General features: G+C 38.2%; 1 protein-coding gene across 2 annotated transcripts in view; it reads left to right on the top strand.

Moving 5' to 3' along the window:
* Positions 1–19,704, top strand: part of DOK6 (docking protein 6) — a 268,564-nt gene that overhangs the window by 107,921 nt on the left and 140,939 nt on the right. For both annotated transcript variants that reach the window (XM_089516957.1, XM_089516956.1), the window contains exon 2: positions 272–379. In XM_089516957.1, coding sequence (XP_089373083.1) covers positions 272–379 — 108 coding nt within the window. The remainder of the gene's footprint in view (positions 1–271; positions 380–19,704) is intronic.

Below are 19,704 nucleotides of genomic sequence, written 5' to 3'. Positions count from 1 at the left end.
CATGCATGTGCATGAGCACTGTGCACGCAAACAGAGAACAAAGTCATGGAGGATTTTAAACAAAAAAGTAATTGAAGATGCAGGGGTTAGCCCAGTTTTTCTGTCCCTGTTCCAGACTGGATTCCATGGCGCTACTTTGCACTTGAAAAATGAAGGTAAAAATTCTGAGTCCCCTGTATCAAACTGTTCCGCACTCTGTGAGTTTCTGGAAATTATAAGACACTTGTTTTAAGAACCAAGTTGAATATAATTCCCTTAATTTTTATTGCAGATTTTCAGAAGATGTTGGCTGGTTTTCAAAAAAGCTTCTAGTAAAGGACCCAGAAGGCTAGAAAAATTTCCAGATGAGAAGGCAGCATATTTCAGAAATTTTCACAAGGTAGGAAGCAGTATGTGTAAGTGTGGATCTGTAAGTGTGGGCTGTAAACTATCAGACAAAAAACAGAACAACAGGACATTATATTTTATTTAATTCTGAAGCTATTAAAATTGACAGTAACATTCCTTAATATGGTCATTATAGGATCAGGTAAATCTGTCTTTTCCAAGTTAAAGAGTAGGTTTTATGCCTTTTTTACATACATATTTGTTATGGTCATGTGAATATTCTGTTCTGAAGAAATTTGGAAGAGATGATACTTGTAATCCCTGCCAACTAGCTAACTATCAATATGAAGTCTAAAGGGAAGGTGCAAAATTGACTGAATGTATGATTCTATTTTCTTTTAAGAAATTGGCAGACTTAGTACCTGCAAGGATCTGAAGTTATTGTGCGTAAAAGTCACAGTGCCACAGTTTAGACTTGAACACTTATTCAACTTCTGATGCTCAATACATGATTACATGTTATTTCAATGGAACTATTCCTTCCACTCATATGTCAACAAAGCACCAGTAATTGACTCAAGTCTGTAGCAATTTTGACCCTGTATTTATCGGTATCTATTCATGGCTATGAAAGAACACTTGACTCTTCCTGTACTTATCTGTATTGAGCTGCAACAAGGTAATTTACTTCATACAAACCAAGATATACAAAAGAATATACCTAGTACAAAAAAGCTAGGTTAGGCAAATACCCTTATCCAGGGTGTAGCTGGAGGTGGGATGGATGAGGACATTGCCCTTCCAAATGAGAATTTTGCCCCCTCAAATGAAATTTTCCTTCAGTTCCTAAATTTTGAGCATTACAGATTTAGCCAGATATTTCTCCAATCTACCTGTCAGTTTTCCATTTGCCACAAAATTGCCATTATAATAAAGTACTGTCAGTGTACTGTACAACAAAAAAGACAGCAAGCTGTGCCAAAGGCATGCAATTAAGTACATATACACTTTCACACATACATATGTACATATATGGGAATGAAAGAGTAATACAGATATAAACTCAATACAATATAATTTATAAAATATATTATTCAGATAGTTCAAGATTAAAAAAAAAACATGTATGCTCAAGCCCCATTACAAGCATGGTGCCGGAAGAAGCAACATATAATGTACCTGCGTATGACGCGGGTGCACTGTATAAGATTGTGAAAGAATATTAATAAAAATAATATTAAACTAAAATTTCAAACCTTTGGAAAACAAGAAAATTCCTAATTGAGAGCACTCTACATATATTCAGGCAGGCATTTCCAGGAGTATGGAACAGAAAATGAAAAAAGACAGATCTGAGCCAAGGAAGAGGAAAGTAGGCTTAGCTGAGTGACAAATGACGCCACCTGATTTACCAGGCCAGCGTTGTTGCTGGGGTGGAAGGTGCCATAGTCTCCACTATTGCAGAGGCCTGTCTCGCCCCAGCAGCCTTTGGGCTGGCCGGAAGGCCCGCCATTGGCTGCTGGGGCGGAGAGGGCAGCTCTTTTGCACCGGGTGCAGCCTATTGATAAAAGGGGCCTGGGAGGTGGTGCCTCCGCTCTTTCCAGGCCCCCTATTGGTCGGCGGGCCTATTTAAGGTTGCATTGCATGCCATCCGGCACCATTTTAAATCTGCTCTCCCTCTCTCCCTCCCTTGGCTAGGGTGTTTTTGTCACAACTTTATTTTAGGGTGGCAGCATAGGTCCTGGATCTGGTGGGCATGGTTTCCAGGGCTCCGTAGCACTGGATTGTGAGTCCATTGGACCTGGGAGCACCGAGGGCAGGCGGTGTGGCTATTGCGGGGGCCACATCGAGTTAACATCTCCCGGTGACTAGGGGCATATTGGAATATGTGACTGACTGGTTGCATATATGCGAGAGGGCATTTCCGTTGCCCCTACGTCATCCTGATGCTTGGTCGTGACCAAGCAACCTTACATCAATCAACCGGGGTGTTGATTGATGTTTCCAAATCCAAACCTTATGCTTTGGGCCAACCCTACCCTTTGTGCTGCTTGTTAATAAAATTGTGGCCTTTTCCTCCAATTCTGTGTTGTTGTCTTCCATGTTGTTGGCTTCCTTCCTACAGCAAATCCAGTGTTCACATAATTAAGTTCCCAAGCAGACTGGTAAATATATTTATTATCAACTGTCATGGCATTTTGTAAGCAACAAGTGCTTGGGATAAACAATATGGCCAAGCCACTCCGTGTACAGCTTTAAAAGGTTAAAAAAAGAAGCTTGAACTGAATCCTAAAAGGAATAGGCACCCAATAAAGAGATTTTAAAATGAGCCTAACATAATCAAAACAATGGACCAAAAAGATAATATTAGTAGCAGAATGCTGAATAGAAACCAGGATGCTAGATGTCATAATGGGACACTAGTCAAAATAAGATTACAATAAGCAAGAGAGGAAATGACAAAGGCACAAACTAAAATCTTTGTAGAGGAAGCAAATTAAAAAAAAGTCTGATTTTGGCAATATTATAAAGAAAAAAGTGACATAACTTCACTACAGCCTCAGTGTGAGGAATAAAAGACAAAGAAGAGTCAAAAATAAAACCAAGATGACATGCTTTCTTCACAGGATAAATGGCAATGTTACTAATAGTGATGGAGAATGCATGTTGCAAAGAAGGTTTCAGAGGAAAATAAGTAATTCTTTCTTTGCCATATTAAGTTTTAGGCAAAGATGAAGCATCCATGCTGAGATAATTGAAAAACATGTTGTAATAAAATGTTCAGTATGAGAAGAAAGCTCTAGAGTGGAAAAATACAACTGTGTATCATCATCATAATGATGAACTGAAAACTATAAGATTTAATAAGATTAGCTAGAGATAGTGGATAAAGAAAAACAACAACAAGGAGCCCAGAACAGAACCATGTGGAACCCCAAATGAGAAAGGAGAAGATGATACACCACCTCCAGTCAACACATTAAATGACTAGCCTCAGAGATAAAAGGTGAAACTATTGAAGACTGAATCAGTAATCCCTAGATCATGAAGAAGATTCCACAGAAAAGCGTCATGAAGAGATCAAGAATAAGGAATATAGGTCATTTCAGTTGGTCAAAAGAAGATCATATGTGATCTATGTAAGGGCTATCTCGATAGAATACAAAGAATGAAATCTAGATGAGAAGGAACCATCATAGAAATACAAGATAGAAAGTTGAGTACATCAACAGCATATTCCAAAATGTTCAAAAGAAAAAGCAGCAGTGGAATGGAGCAGTAAGCAGAAAGAGAAGATAGATCAAGTGAAGTCTTCTTAAATATTTGAGAAACAGTAACATATTTCACTCAGAAATAAATGAGTCACTAGAAAAGGGCACATTAGTAATGTAGAAAAGTGAGTACTTAGAAGTGAGAGGGGCCAAGATCAAGAGAGCAGGCAGACGAATTTAAAGACATCACCAGTCTGAATTGTTCCTCTAAAAACATGGGGGGAATAGAAAAACTAGAAGGAACCAATATTTGCTAAGTTGGTAATGAAGGAGATTCAAAAGCAGCAAGATCAGAACAGATCATATTAGTATTAAAAATGTAAAAAAAAAATTTCAATTTTTGTATCTTTTTAGTATTTTAGTATTTTCAATTTTAGTATTAAAAATGACTGTGAAATCATCAGCAGAAAGTGAAGGATGGAAAGGTGGTGGGGAAGGCTTTAAAAGGAAAAAGATGTCATGGATGCCATGCATTAATGTCAACCAGTGGTGCATAGTGTATCTGTTTGGCTGAAGAAATAGCACAAGAGAAACAAAGCAAGGGTGAACTTATGATTAATGTGGTCAGCCATCTTTCTGTACAGACGTTCAGCTGAGTGAGGCAAGGCACGAATATACTGAAAAGAAGGAGTAAACCAGGGTTGAGGTTTCATAGCAGGGACCATACACATTGTCAAAGGATCAAACTTATCAATAGTTAAAAATAAAGTTAAGTAAAGTTGATTTATGTAAAGAATGTTTCCTACCCTGTGAGGTACTGACTCGTGGACCTGATGAAGAGTCCCACTATCATTGGAGTTTATCAGACGTCTTACCTTCCGCTCTGCTCCCATCTCCCCAATGTCATCGATCTGCGACGGAAGCCTCCTGGTGGGATTGCGTATTGCACTTTTAAAGGGGAACGCTTCCGTTTTCGTCATGGAAGCGTCCTCGTAATTGTTTTAAAAAGGGTCCTTTTTTAAATAACGGATTAAATAGTTATTAAAAAAGGGTGAAGGCTGATTAACTAAAGCCAATCCTTTCAAGTCAGAAGCACTGCAGGTAGATGATCCTGAGATTCAGAGTACTGATCTTCACCATGTTTTAGATGGAATTCTACCAAAATCAGAAATATCAGATTCAAAATCTTGGAGTAATCTCAAATAACAAATATCTTTTTATTATTTGATACCCAGAATGGTCTCAGTGGCATTAATAAGCTCAAGACTAGAACAAAACAAAGCAAGAAATACCATCACTATCAGTGAACTAATACATCAGATATATAAAAAATTCCTATCTAACTTATATCAAACATCCTAATAATTTTTATATATAAATATTTTTATTAAATTAAAAACGTACATATTAAGCATACATACAAAATAAAATATATTCATACATCCATCCATACAAAGTAACAAAGCAGACATATAATGTTCAAACATTCCCCAAAGAATCTTCCAACCTTCAAAGCTTCTACCTTTGTTTCTGTCTATTGCACTTCTCTGACCTTCTCTAACTCCAAAAACTTTTTTCCTCATCCTGATAATTTGAACTCTAGTTTTTGTAGGGCCAAGAATACCCCATGATAGTTTTGTGTGTGTGTGTGTGTTTCAGCTCAACCAGTCTCTATGTGAATAATGAACAGAAAAGTAGATTTAGGCAGGTCATGGGTGGGCACTGAACATCTGAATCATAGTAGTGTGTGCATAGATATTTTAGGGTCTTTATATGCATACATATGCACACACTTATCTTCCACTCAACCCTTCTAGTAATTTTAAGGCAACTCTCGAGGTCCCCAAAAGCTGCATGTCTGTACAGTTTAGTTAGGAATGGAAGCTGTTACGCATTAGCACAGATTGGTGCTATTGTTTATGCTGTGGATTCTACAATAATATTATCTAAGCCAATGCTAACCACTTTGACAAGCTTCAGATTACCCATGAATCACTGACTCAGGGCAACTATGGCCTGGAACAGATAGGTAGGAAACAGCAGCTTTTATCCTGCTTTTTCCTCAAGCAGATTGAAACCCAACTGCCTGCATGGCCTACTCCAAGGCAGGCTGAATGGCAATGGCCTGACTGCATGGCGCAGCATCAAGCTGCATGCTAGGTGATTTTTTTGTTGTTGTTGCTTCCCCACAAAACATGTGCACCATCACATGAACACACCATAGACCTCCAAGTACCTCCCACATTTGCCTAGATACATTGGATGGCCACCCTGTTGAACAGCCACAGAGTTGCATGTGTGGTGCCCTGCCTGTACATGGCATCGGACCGTCAGTGTGCAAGTGATACATTGACAAAGCACAATCTTGGAGCCTCCCCCTAAATGCCCCCTTCACACATACCCTTCACCCCATGCCCCCTTCTGGTTTGTGTATGTTGTAATTAAATCCATTGGAGTTGGCACACTTTCATTTCTTTGCTTTTCTGCAGCCCCACACTTGCATCGGGGTGTTTATATGCAGGTGTGCGAATGCACATCTTCCGCACTAAGCGTCCTGGGCTCTGTTTGCTCTGGTTTTTAGCCCCGGACCATGGCTTTGTTCCGGTTTTCACCCGCTTTGGAGTCGTACATCATCTAAAAACCCTAACTTCAAAGCTGTTGGAAACCACTTTCTTTTCCCCATCTGTTACACCGCTCTGAGAACATTTAAAGAACCTCAGGTAGAACAAATTGGTATGGGAAAACCACTCATAATTTTGTTTTCCTTATGAACAGAAAGCTAGAAACCAATGAATACCTGCTTGAAACATGAAGACTTCTTTAACTCTGTTTGCTAGGTAATAAACTATTAAAATGTGAGCAATTTTAAATGTATGTTTCCATATAAACCTGCATTGCGTTTAAAAGAATGATCACAGATGAAATAGGGAATCAAAATAGTCCTTTTGTGAAAAATCATAGCAGTAGAGATTTATAAAGATACTTTTCAAATGTTTTAGAGCAATATGATGATAGTAATAAAGTGACTTGGAAAAAAAATTATAATGGCAACATCAGGAGCAGCAGGAGCAGTAGCGTACAACTAGTTCTGTATGATCAAGCACATTTTGGACCTCTACATTTTAAAATAAATACAGTGAATCTAATGGCAAGTTCCTCTTGAAACTGTGGGAGGTTCAAAAGAAAAGGTTGTGATACGCTAAATAAAATAAAAATTCCACAGAGCCTTAATGATTTCTTGGGAACTCCTGAATTAACTCTTTGAGTTCTAGGTGAGGATTATGTTGAATTAATTCCCTAATGCAGCACATTACATGTGCCAGTCATTTATGGATGCTTTCAAGCTTGGTGAAGCATCTGATATGTTGGCTGTAAGAATGTTCTTTTAGGATAAATAAAAATGAACAGCTATTGTGGCAAAAGCTCTAAAAGGGGGGGTTAAATCTCTGCAAAGACAAATTTACAATTCAAAGCAGTTGGAGATGGAAAAAGTTATTAAAAATGCATTAAGGTTGAAAATGGATCTGCACATACTGCTAACATATTCACAACAAAATTATCCCTTATGACAATTAAACTAAAAGAATTTTCATATCATCGACCAATAAATCTCATTTAATTTAAAAGCAGGTTTAAAAAAAACAATTGAAATGACTTTTACTGAAACAGACCATTAGTGGCAATTAAAGTTGGAGTTGCTGCAAACAAATTGGAGTTTAAACTTATCAAGCATTGTTCCCAGTTGCATTTTCAAAATACCAAGCTTCATTTTGTTCTTAGCCCAGGAGGTTTTCAGGAATGTTTAGAGTAATTGATCAACAAGGAATTTAACTACAAACAGTTAAAAAGCATGAAGAGATGGTGAGCCTTATGTGCAGCATATTAAAATGGAAGCCCTATTTATGACATGGTGTTTTTGGTTGGCCAACAGAGCATGAAACCAACCTTGCAGAAATCCCTTATGCTCTTGAGGCACTCACATTGGACTTATTATCAAGTGTGACTTGCCACTGTATTTATCTATACTGCATTTATTCGCTATAATTGGTAATGTTTTAAACAGTAAAAAGGAGAAGTTGGATGTTTGATATCTATTTAGTTCTAACAGTTAATTCAGAATATTGTTCAGAATTATGACCCATAGGTCTCAGATATATGTTTTCCTCTTGGCTTGCTTAGAGAACCTGTATTATACTTTAGATTGTAGCTGAGCACTAAGAAAAAGGCCTTTTCATTAACTGTCTGGAGGTAAAAGTGCACTGAAATTTATTTTTTTCTGTTTGTTACATCTCTATCACTCCTTATCATCGATTGGTGCAAAAGGTAGCTAACAGCAATTTCAAATGAATATACATATAATCAAATTAAATTTGAAAGTTAAAAAAACAAGAATAAAAATAACCAGTTAAAACCAGTTATAGCTTTCAAGCTAGTGTTAGGTGCCATCAGTGTACTGGTGACAAAACAAAGGTAGGATTAGGGGGCACAAGCATATTCGTAGAACTAGACCCAAGTACCATGTAAACTCTACAATGATTTTATGTGGAAATAACTCCACTACAAATATTGGAACTGCCAATTGGAAGGTCAATGCAGTGTGATCCCAGATGCAATCATGCAGATTCATATTATTGTGTGAGAGGTTATCACATGCAATCAAAGTCAGTGCTAGGTAAATTCAAACCCAATCCAGGGTCAACCGAGAGATGTGTAAATTCAGGGAAATACAGAATTTACAAATCCTGTTCCTCTCCAAAGTTGCGTTCAGTTCGAATTTGGCAGGTTTGGAATGCATGTCTCAGTAGCCCTTGGATTGCCTTCGAATCACATTACAATTCCCAAGCTCTTTTGCTGGCTGCAGTTTTCTCTCCTGTGCTCCCTGGCTGCTGTGAAGGCAATTGTGCTGCTGGGGAGAGGAGCCCCAAAAGTTAAAAGACCGGCACTAAAGTCCATCTTTCCTCCTTTCCTCCCTCTGGGTGTGGGGGGCTTTTCCTCTCCTCTCAGTTCTGGAACTGTTTTGGGGATGAAGCAACACTCCCTCCCCACAGACACACACACACACACTGCCTCCTCTGCTCCCTTCTCCTCTTAGCCCTTTCTGTCTCTTTCCCTTTGCAAAACCCATCCTTTCCAACTGGAGGGAAAGGACTGGCTCTCTCTTTCTCTCTTGTGACCCTGTCATGGGTTTTCTTGGCAGGTTTATTCAGATGGGGTTTGCCATTGCCATTTTCTGAGGAGGATGAGAGAGTGTGACTTGCACCAGGTCACCCAGTGGGATTCAATCCCTGCCTTGTAGAGTAATAGTCCAGTGCTGAAACCAAGCACAAGGTTGCTTTGAGCTGGTTTTGAATTGGTGAATTGCCTAAATAACATGAAATAAGGGGTAATGAATGAACAAGTAATGTTAATTGCGTAATAATGTGAAATAAAGGGTAATGAATGAACCAAAAACGTGAAACAAGGCAAAACCACGGGAACCAGAGACAAGCCCTGTCGGAAGTGTAAAAAGTTCACGATCTGATTCTGCCCTCACTGCGCATGTGCAGGGATGCTAATGCAAATTCTAGACTACAAAGGGTACATACTCATATGATAATTTCTTTTGCTTTCACACTACTTTGGCTTTGGGATGGGCACTGTGGTGTGATAACTATCCACCATGCTTGTGTTCTTTTCCTAATTGGCCTTACTTTCTTTTCTTTTGAAATTGGGAGACATTCCTCCTGTGTGATAACATCCATACTGTCCATATCCTTTGTGTGAGATATACCTGAGTTAATGAAGGTGATGTGTATCTAGGCATTACTTCTTTAACAGGAAGTTTGATACCAGAGGTATAAATAACATGGAAAGAATAGGGATAGGTTCCTACATCACTAAAGAAAAAAAGAAAAGAAAAATGAGTGCAGTTCAATATGTTTTAGATTTTTTTAATTATTTATTAAAAGCTCTTTAAATAGCACATGTGAAAGATCAGGCAAGCCGCAGATAAGCTAGCAAAACATGTTGAACTTTCTGGAGACCATTTGAAATCCTTTTTAGGAATGCATCCAAGAATGATTTTTTTTCTTCTCCTAGCTTCCCATTTCAATGTGGTGACCAATCTTACAGATTTAGGCTTTTCAAACATGCTGGGTGTAGCTTAGTAAGGGATACTGGGGGTAGCTGCTATATATCTAGTCTGTTGAAGGGAGGCACACACAGCTAAAATAGGATCAACTAGAGTAGAATCCCGTTGTTTCCCACCTCAATCTACATGGCATTGTTTGCTGTAGGTGTGCTGTTGCAAACTAAAAAGTGTGTGTTTCTTCGGTCTCTTCCACCATACTCCCAGCACCAATGTTGTTAAAAAAATTTCTAGCTAGACAGAGGATGGGAAGGAATGGGGGCTAAGCAAGCATAAAAAGACTTTCTAAAAAGGAGCTTCATTGTCAGAGTCTTTAACTGAGTCATGCCTATTATCCTGTTCTTCACTTCCATTGTTGGGCAGAGAAAGGGGAAGTACCATATATACTTGACTATAAGTTGAGAAATTTATGCCCCAAAATTGACCCTAAAATCCTTGGTTGACTTATATACAGGTCTATATACTAGTACTGCTTAGAAAGGTCTTAAAACAAGCAAGCCTGATGCCTGTGTTTTCGTCTCTGTGCGTGTGTGTGTATGTGTGCATGTGTGTGTGAATGTGACAGAGGTTCCCAGTTCAATTTGCAAGCCTTCTCCTCCCAGGGAAAAAACTCCCAATTTAACACAACTTGATTCTCTCCTCAGTCCGATCTGCAAGCCTCCTATTCCCATGGAAAAAACTCCCCATTTAGCACCACTTGCTTCCTTTCTCAATCTGATGTTAAAACCTCTCCTCCAGCACCTGGAAATTGGTGTTAGGTGGTTGGGAGTGGTCAAGAGAAGTAGAAGGAGGGATGGAAGTGGTATTTTCCCCTTTCCATCCTTCATTATAGCCCCCTAGGTTTTACCCTCAACATATCCATGGGTCATATCAAAATCCATGATTTTGACCCTGAAACATTCCCCTGACTTATACATGAGGTCGGCTTGTACACAAGTATATATGGTACTTTAAAAAGCATAAACCTTTTCTCTGATGTCACCTAAAGTGATATACTAGTGGATAAATATTGCTTTAGTGAAATAATTTATGATGGAGGAATGGAGTATAAAAATCACATTTTGTGTACTATTATTTCAGTCTCGTCACATTTTGTTAATAAGAACCACTGGAGAATATTAAGGACATCTGAATAATTTTACTGCATTTTCAAATTGTCAAATAACTATTTTATGAGATGCCTTATAAACTATGCAGTGTATTCTCACCTATAAACACTTTGCTTCTTCAGGCGTCTGAAGAAGAACTAGGTATCTACAACAATCGTTTGCTGAACTTTTGTTTTCTGACTGTGCTCTTGGCCAAGAGAAAATAACCTCAACTCTGCTGGCAGCCTTTACGGATTAGGCAGCAATTCTTCAATTCTGGCAGCATTATTGCAGTGTGTTTCAAGAGACAAAGTGAAATAACTTGGCTTGATGAAACTCTCTCTCTTATTGTCTAGCAAGAGCTTTCCAACATGAATAATTTGTCTTGATCAAGCTGATTGACAGTCCTGACATGTAAAGACTTTGGAATGCTTTTTATGTATTTTCTGAAGTAATGTAAATAACAGAACTGTTCAAATGAGGACCTTCCCCCTCCTTTTCATATTTCATATGTAATTTGATATGAAAATAAGGGTTAATGAGCATGGCTTCATATGGTGTTAACTATGACAGAAGTTGAAAAGTTTTATTTGTGTAGAGTTGTGTGTCTCTGTGTGTGAGTAGTTTCTTTTTTCCAATCTTGGTCATTGTGCAGTAGTAAAAATATTTATGGGCACAAAGGGGAAGCTTTGCATATTCCATGGGAAGAAAAATTCTGAAACATCAGGACAATGGTAAAGATAGTAGAAGATGAAATAGCTTTGTAAAAACTCAATTGATAAACTGGGGAGGTGCTGCAAAAACATCTAGGCCAGGTTCTTATTGTATAAAACCAAGCACAAGAATTCCTTATTGTCTTGGAATTCAAGTCTTCTGCTTCTGGTTTTCTGTATAGTAATAGCTGTCTGTGTAAAGAGGTTGCAAAGACCATCATTCTGCTATGGGAGTTTTCTCCCACCAAGTTTAGGTGGTAATGGCTTTTTATGCTCTATGGCTATGAAGAGTAACTGCCACGTGTTTTTAATTAAGTTTTTCAAATGAACAGTTACAAGCCAATTTATCCAAGAACACTTTAGAGTTTGATAGCATGCTCCAAAAGTGTACATTTCATCATTTATCTGGTGACATCTCAGAGTTTCCACATCTCAGGGTAGAAAAATGTGGAGATGAGTCACAGGGGTTAGCTGTAGTCATTGCAGATAGAGGGAGGAAATACCAACCTTTGCAAAGACCAAAAAAGACATACACAGGTGTAAGTTGGAGTTATACTTGCATATATCACTAATAGGATGCTGGTCATTGTTTACCATTGTGGAAGAATTCAAAGATATAGCCATGTTAGTGTGTAGAATCTGTACGTAAAGAGTTCTTGTAGCACCTTCAGTCTCAAAGGTGCTACAAGATCTCTCTACGTATTGTTTATCATTGTTCAAGTGACAATGTTGCAGAATTCATATATTGAAAGTCTAGTTGTTTGTGAATTCTGGAACAAAACATTATTTAGTGGGACTCAAATGTCTTGTGATAGTGCTTAAAGGTTAATCACCAGCAGATGTGTACACAGCAAGTTTTCAGGCATGGAATGGACTCCATCAAATACTGTGGGATACTGTGGGGGAAAGTTTATGCCACAATAAATCTACTAAAGTTTTAGGTGCTATAAAACTCCTTTGTTCCTCCTGATCCTGTGTTCCTTCAGTGCTATTTTTCTTGCCTATTTCTCAGAAAAGCTTGTTCTCAGCTTTTTAGCAAGTTGCATATAGAATATGTTTCTTGAATAATACAGCCACATGGAACAAATTTATTAGAAGCATGTAAATGTCATAATTTTGAGATCAGATCCACATCATTTCACCAGATATCTCATTAAATTGGAATGTGCAATCTTTAATTCTGTTACAGAGAGATAAAAAAAACTATCTAAAGCACAAAGTCAGAACTTAACAAGTGCTCTCTTCCCTACAGAACTGTAATCACTAGGAATAAACAGATGGTTTTTATGCAAATAAATCTAGTTAGAAACAAAGAAATCAAAGTTTTCCTGTAAATAAATCTAGTCAATAACTATATGAGATGTAAAATAACTCAGTCCTTCTAGTAAACTAGAAAAATACAGGTCACACAAAATTTTGATTTTTTTTTTTTACAAAAAAAATGAGATTTAGTTGATTTTAATTTTTCCTACTTTATTTAGACATCAATTTTATAATAGCAAACTACAATAATATTTTAAATCTCAGATTTAGACCAGTTCTGAAATTATGAATGACTGATTACCAGCATTGTCAGATGTAACAATGATTACAGAATTCCTGCCATCATGTCACACACACACACACCCAAAAAATCGTAGTTACAAAACTATATAAGTCCAGTTTATGATCTCATAAGTATTGAAACTAGATGAATTAAATGTTTTTAAGTATGCAACAATGTTATGAATTTTCTAATGATTGGTTGTTGTTGCTGTTATTATGTGACTTCAAGTTGTTTCCAACTTATAATGACTCTAAAATGACACTATCACAAGGTTTTATTGGCAAGATTTGTTCAGAGGGGGTTTCCCTTTGCTTTCCTCTGGGGCTGAGAGTGTGACTTGTCCAAGATCACTTGGTGGGCTTCCACGGCCAAGCAAAGATTTGGTTTCCAAAGTCATAGCCCAATGCTCAAACCACTATGTCACACTGATTCTCAAATTATTGTTGCTATCTTGAATTTCTGACATGTTCACAAAGGCTTGGAAAACAAGCAGATGACTTGTACCTCTGCTTGGTATATTGTATAAACTAGAGATCTCTGATCTCTGTGACCGTGAGAGAGAGAGAGCACAGGTGATTGACATCTCTCAGTGTCAGAGTGCAGTCTTAGCCACAAGTTGCTATCAGGGATACAGAGCTGGAAAATCTGACAGGTTTGATTGTGGCACTTGGCTCCCAAAGAACAGATTCTCTCTTTTTGTGCAGATTCATATCTTGGGGATGAAGGACATGCCTCCAAGGAAAATACAGTGGTGGAACAGAAAACTAGTGGAGAGGATCAGTGGAATCCAGTTCACATACTCTACAGGAAAGACTGTGATGGGCAAGATGTGTAGGCTTACTAATGGATATTAGTCATGAGACTCATTTAGTCCTGATTCAGAGATAGTTTTCTACCAAATGTCTGTTGCTACAGAGCAATAGCAGGGAGGGATTCTGCGTTCATGTCATGCCTTTGGGCTTTTCACTGGCATCCGGATTGCTACTTTAGGAAACATGCTGTTCAGGGTGTCAATAAACCATTTCCAGAAATTGGTAATTAACCAATACATCTACTAGCCGAATATGACATCCAATCATGCCACAGTAGTATTGGAAGAATAAAATAATTTCTAGAATAATTAAAACCTTCACAAAAGAGATGTGTTCAAATTCATTTAGTCCAACTGCAGAGCTAATAACGTGTAGAATCAGTATATCCATTGTCGAAACTCCCTGGCCACTCAGTTTGGATAAACCTCATCACATTGCAGTTTTTTTTAATACATACTGCAAAAAGCCACCTCTTCTCACAGGGGAAGGCATCTCAGATGCCTGAGGCTGAACTTGACTTCCCAGAAGACCCTGCCTCCTTCCCTATGACACTACTGTTTGTTGGTTTTGTATGGGGTTTTCCATTCTGAAAGGCTGACGTGCCTCTCTTAGGTTTCCCTATACTGGCAGGAAAAGCTTTAAACCAGAATATGCTGGTATTTCTGCTCCACAACTTTGCCATTTGATTCACCAATGACTAGAATGCAGTCCCGAAGAGCATCTCTGAGGTGGGATAAAATATGTTCTAAGGTGTAGGTGAGCACCTTAATTAATGGGCATAATTAAGCACTCCTGAACCCTCTGTAATCTAGTCCAGAAATTGTCTTTCTGGGCCAGCTAATGAGTACTTCGTTGTTGTTGAAAATTAATGATGCTAGACTAGACAGGCCTGTGGTCTGATGTAGTAAGTTGTTTTGAATGTCATCTTCACCCTTGTGAAGGTCTCACAGCTGCCTTCAGAATTATTCCTAAAGAAATAATAATTTTGTGTCCAAAGCATGAGAATCTGCTTTTTCCTCTCTGTGACAGCATTCTACACTTCACCGTAAAGAAATTCCAACTGGCTTTGTTTAGAAAAATTATTGATATCACAGATCCAGCATGGTTTCATTAATATTTCAACCCAAGGCAGCTGCAAGAAAATCGTATTCCATGCTGATTTACAGTGGCATTGCCCTGTGCAGATTGAGTTGTATGCATCTGCTACAGCTAATCTGTTTTTTAAGTAGTGGCTGGAGGAATATAAAAAACTGAATTCAGTTCATGATAGTGTCACAGCCTGGCAGACACTAGAAACAGCTGAATGTTAGCAAAAGCTAGACAAAAATGGTGAGCACTGTTTGTGAGAATAGACTCTCAACCTTCTATTATTATTGTCTACACACAAATTTGTTTCTCACACAAGTAAACGGTGTGATATGACTGAAAATGGAACTTAAATAAAATAAGCTCATTTTGGTCTTTAGGGTCCTTCATCTAACTTTTCTCCTCATATGCACATAAATGCACATAAAACCTCTGAGAAATCAGTTTGACTAAGAGCTCTGAAGAGTAACTTCAAGGGAGCATTCATAGGAGCGTGCCCTGTTGAGATTTACTATGCAGTATAAAGCCATTTGGATCTACACTGATAGTTTCCCATTTTCCTGTAAATAGAAGAAACTGAAGAATAATGCAGTGACAGTGTTATCGTTTTCTCACCACTTTGTTTATATCTCAGGTACTGCCTCAGAGATAATCTGTGATACAACCTTCCTGAGTTGAAATACCCATGATGGAATGAATGTTCATCTTCTATCAAAACCTACCTGTAGGCTAGTTACAGAGAAGATTAGGCTTCTGTCATGCTATGTTTCTATGAGACATTGGAGTATGCAAGGGGATCTTATAACACCTTTAAGAGTATCTGAAAGAAAGAAGCTGGTAATATGAGTTTGAGTCTACTTCCGCAGACACGTCCATGAGATGGGTGGATAGAGAAGTTTGGCTGGGGGATAGGCAGAGAGAGACTGGCTTACTGTTATGCATGTTGAGAGATACTTTGTCTCAGGTTTTTAGAGGAGATGCAGATTATTTGGCAGAAGGAAGAAACACTATAGATTTGATAGCTTTCTTTACTTGGATGTACAAATGCCTCAGGGAAATGATCCTTTTTTCCTGGGAACTGAGAGGGTGTTCTAACTGGCATCTTTGGCTGGTCTGGGGGGTGAACTCAGGGCATGGGGTCCACACGACACATGTCCCGACTCCATCCCTAGGTCGGCATCATGCCGCGTACCATACTACATAGGGGGCAACATCACAGTGCTCCTCTGGCACTGCTTCCACATGATGCAGTGCCAAAGGAACGCCAAAAAGCTGTGGTGCCAGCTGCTATGGTGCCCTTTGCATGACACAAAAAGGAGCTGCTTTTTGTGGCTCCATTTTGTGCTGTGGAAAGGCGAGATTGGGCCCCCTGAAATTAGTGTTCCTGAAAGGTCATTGATATCTCAAAACCATGCTATCTCTAAATATGAGATATCAAAATATGAGAACCCCAAAATACAGAATGGAGATAATGCAATACTGGCCAGAAATCATGCTAACTAACACATGCCCTTACACCCATGGCTGTCTGTAGTCTTGTTGAGGCATCCACTGTATATTTTACAAAACTGAACTATATCTTATTTTATCAAACTAAATATTATGCGGTCTAGTCTACTGGCTCATATTGTATTTCATATTGTAAGCAATTCTTATCTTATCCCCTAGTTTGGGAATTCATGTTCTGTTTCTTTATCAGCAAATAGTTATGATAGTAAGAAATTGCAACCAAATGTTCACTATACATTTGGAAGAATGGATGTTGCTAAGGGTTTCACTAGTTACAGAGCTACAATTTGTAAAGCCACATTGTTTGTTATTCAATTTTGCTTCTACCACAGAAGAAATTCAGAGGGGGATTGAGAGTGAGAGTTTTAGTGAAGCAAAAGATATCCTTTGCTGGGGAAGCCATTCCAGACACTAATGACTGATAAAGGTTTGCAGGACAGATTTCTTATGATATTATATGATTATTTATTAGGGAAGAATGAGGTTAGCAGTTGCATTTTGCAACATTATCTTACCCTATAATTTTTGCTAATAAGTAAAATGCCTTAACAGGAGTCTGGTGGCTTCTTACAAAGGATGAATATGTCTGTGCATCCTTAGCTTTTTAAATAAAACACTTTTTAAAAGAAGCTGTAGGATGGAAGTATTGCATAGCTGATAACTAAAAAAATTATATTGAGGAAACAGAAAGGGTGAAATGGCTTTTATTTTTCTTTTAATGCTTTATCAACGTGCATCTACACTGTAGCAGTTTGACACCATTTAAAGTGTTGTACCACCATCCTATGGAATAATGGGATTTGTAGTTTTACAAGGTCTTTAGCCTTTTCTGCCAAAGTGTGCTAGTGCCTTACAAGACTTCAAATCCCAGGATTCTATTCGAATGGAGCCATGGAACATAGTAATGTCAAACTGTGCTATTTCTACAATGTATCTGAACCCTAGGTTTACTGATTGCAGAATTTCTATAACTTTATTAATCTAAACATGGCTACAAATCCCTTTGCAAACCCTTGTTCTCAGTATCCAAACGTGTGTGAGAATGGCTACAAAAGGGAGTACATGAAATTGGTGCCCTTACATTCACACCTCTCATCTAGCCTTCCACATCTTCAGGAAAATGTCTGAGGATTGTGTAGATTTGTTGTGGGAGGTATTAACTCACTGCCTGCAATTTGCGCTGTTAAAAACAATTAATTATAGCTTTTTCGTGTACAGCAACAGTACAAGAAAATGCTCCTATTTTGTACAGCTTGTTGATTTTAATTTCCCACTTTTATGAAAGTAAAATGTTTCTTTTTCATTTAATAATTCTTACTGTATGTATGCGTGTGATGGGACAATTCCCAGACTGAAACAAGAACTATCAATATAATTTTCAGTGTAGATGATAATTTTCTTTGATTGTGTCTTAAAAATTCAGGTGAAATGTGACATTGAAAAGGGCTCATGAAATAAAACATTGTTGTTTTAATGACACAGTTAAAACTGGCTTTGATGTTAGCAAGCTTATAGTTCTGCATCTAACAGAGTCAGTCCATTTCACCAACTTTCAGCAGTGATCTAGTCTGTTAAACAGATTTCCTAATCATTACCTAATCTCAATATGGACTGAATGTAAATTTCATAAATATTGTTCTTGCAGGCAAAAATGCATAATTTCACATTTTTCTCTTCACTGTGAGAAAGCTGGCAAAAATATGCTGTGAGAAAGCTGGCTAAATATGCTCTTTCAACAACAAAAACCACAATGCAAAAAAATGTGCATGGATTTTGTAAGGCAGCAAGTTTCCTGTACAGGATTTCTGCTCAGAAATATTATTTTTTGCACAGAGAAATAAGAAATCTTATTTCCTGCACATACATATTATTTTATGTGTAGAAAATGCTGTTTTCGTTCACCAAAATGCATGTTTCATGTAGCATAAATCTCCAACTACAAACATTATTACCTGTCCAGGATCCTTCTCTTCAAGCTTTCCTGACAGTTGAGTAAATTACCTTTTTTAAACCATCTTTCAAACATTTTAACATTTATTCCCATCCCTAACATGCAACAGTTTGCCTGATACCATGTGGTGGGCATATATTGTATGCTATAATTACTGTCCTATTAAATTTCATTGTTTAGCATTTCTACATTTAGAAATGTACAGTTCATACATTTTCTATATACTGTAATCCTGTGTTTCATGTAAGAGATTGAACCAAAAGGAAAGAGTCATTGCTTCCTACAATAAATACTGAAGATTATCGCACCAGGGTTAAAACGTTCCCTGGTGCGTTCTAACGGGGGCACGCACAGAGCGTGACTGGAATGCGATGGGGCCCAGAACGCCAGTTTACTGCACACTGGAACGCCACCTTTGTCGCCGGGCGTTCCCATCGCGTTCCCATTGAGTTCCAGAGGGCGCCATTTCTGGGAACTGTTTCAAAGCGTCCAGTGTGCAGTAAACTGGCGTTCTGGGCCCCATCGCGTTCCCGTCACGCTCCGTGCGCGCCCCCACATGGGCACGTTAGAACACACTGGGGAATGTTTTAACCTCGGTGTGATAATCTTCACTGTGTTGTATGAGTCTGACAGGACTCAAAGGAGAGGAACCTAATCCATCCATGTGGGACCACTGGGGAAGGAAGAACAGACAGTGGTAGATACTGCTACTCATACTCATTAGAGGTTATTGTTGGGTCCTCCCAGGGCACTGGCATTTAAAACACAAATATGCCTAGAGTGCTGAATCTTGGTGTGGGCTAGATAAATTTAAAGCATTCAGGTTAGGACCTCTGAGCTGTGACGTAAAAAGTTTGGGAGTCAAGCTATCCAGCTGTATACTCTTTATTGTTTTCAGTTTGTAGTACTAATCAGGTAATAAGCATTAAGTATTGCCACTCAAATCATGTTGGCAGAGAGATTTTAATGGCTGTCTCACTTCATTGCAAGCATTATTTTTACAAGAACTAAAATGTTCATTTTATTGTTGCAGCATCTTTCTCCATTTTTACTATAGCCTCCCCATGTATGTACACTTGGTCTTGGACTGTTATGGATGCATTCTGTTAAATGCTGAAAAAGAAAATACAGCTTTAAAGATGTTATCAGAATAAATGTGAAGTTGTATGTAGGAGTTGAGGAAGCAAATATTTCTCGTTGCTGTGTATCTTCGGTAAGGAAAAAAAATCTCAGTAATTTGAGTGCTTAATTGCCTTCACCTCTGAGATAATTAAGTGAAAGTAGGGGGAAGTAACATCTTTTAAATTGGCTGAGAGCTGATCTCAATTACCAT

The sequence above is a fragment of the Sceloporus occidentalis genome, unplaced genomic scaffold (genome assembly GCF_023333645.1).
Source record: "Sceloporus occidentalis isolate IW3139 unplaced genomic scaffold, rSceOcc1.0.p SCAF_3, whole genome shotgun sequence".
Lineage (NCBI taxonomy): Eukaryota > Metazoa > Chordata > Lepidosauria > Squamata > Phrynosomatidae > Sceloporus > Sceloporus occidentalis.
Note: the sequence above shows the minus strand (reverse complement) of the source record. Positions and strands in the feature narration are given on the sequence as shown.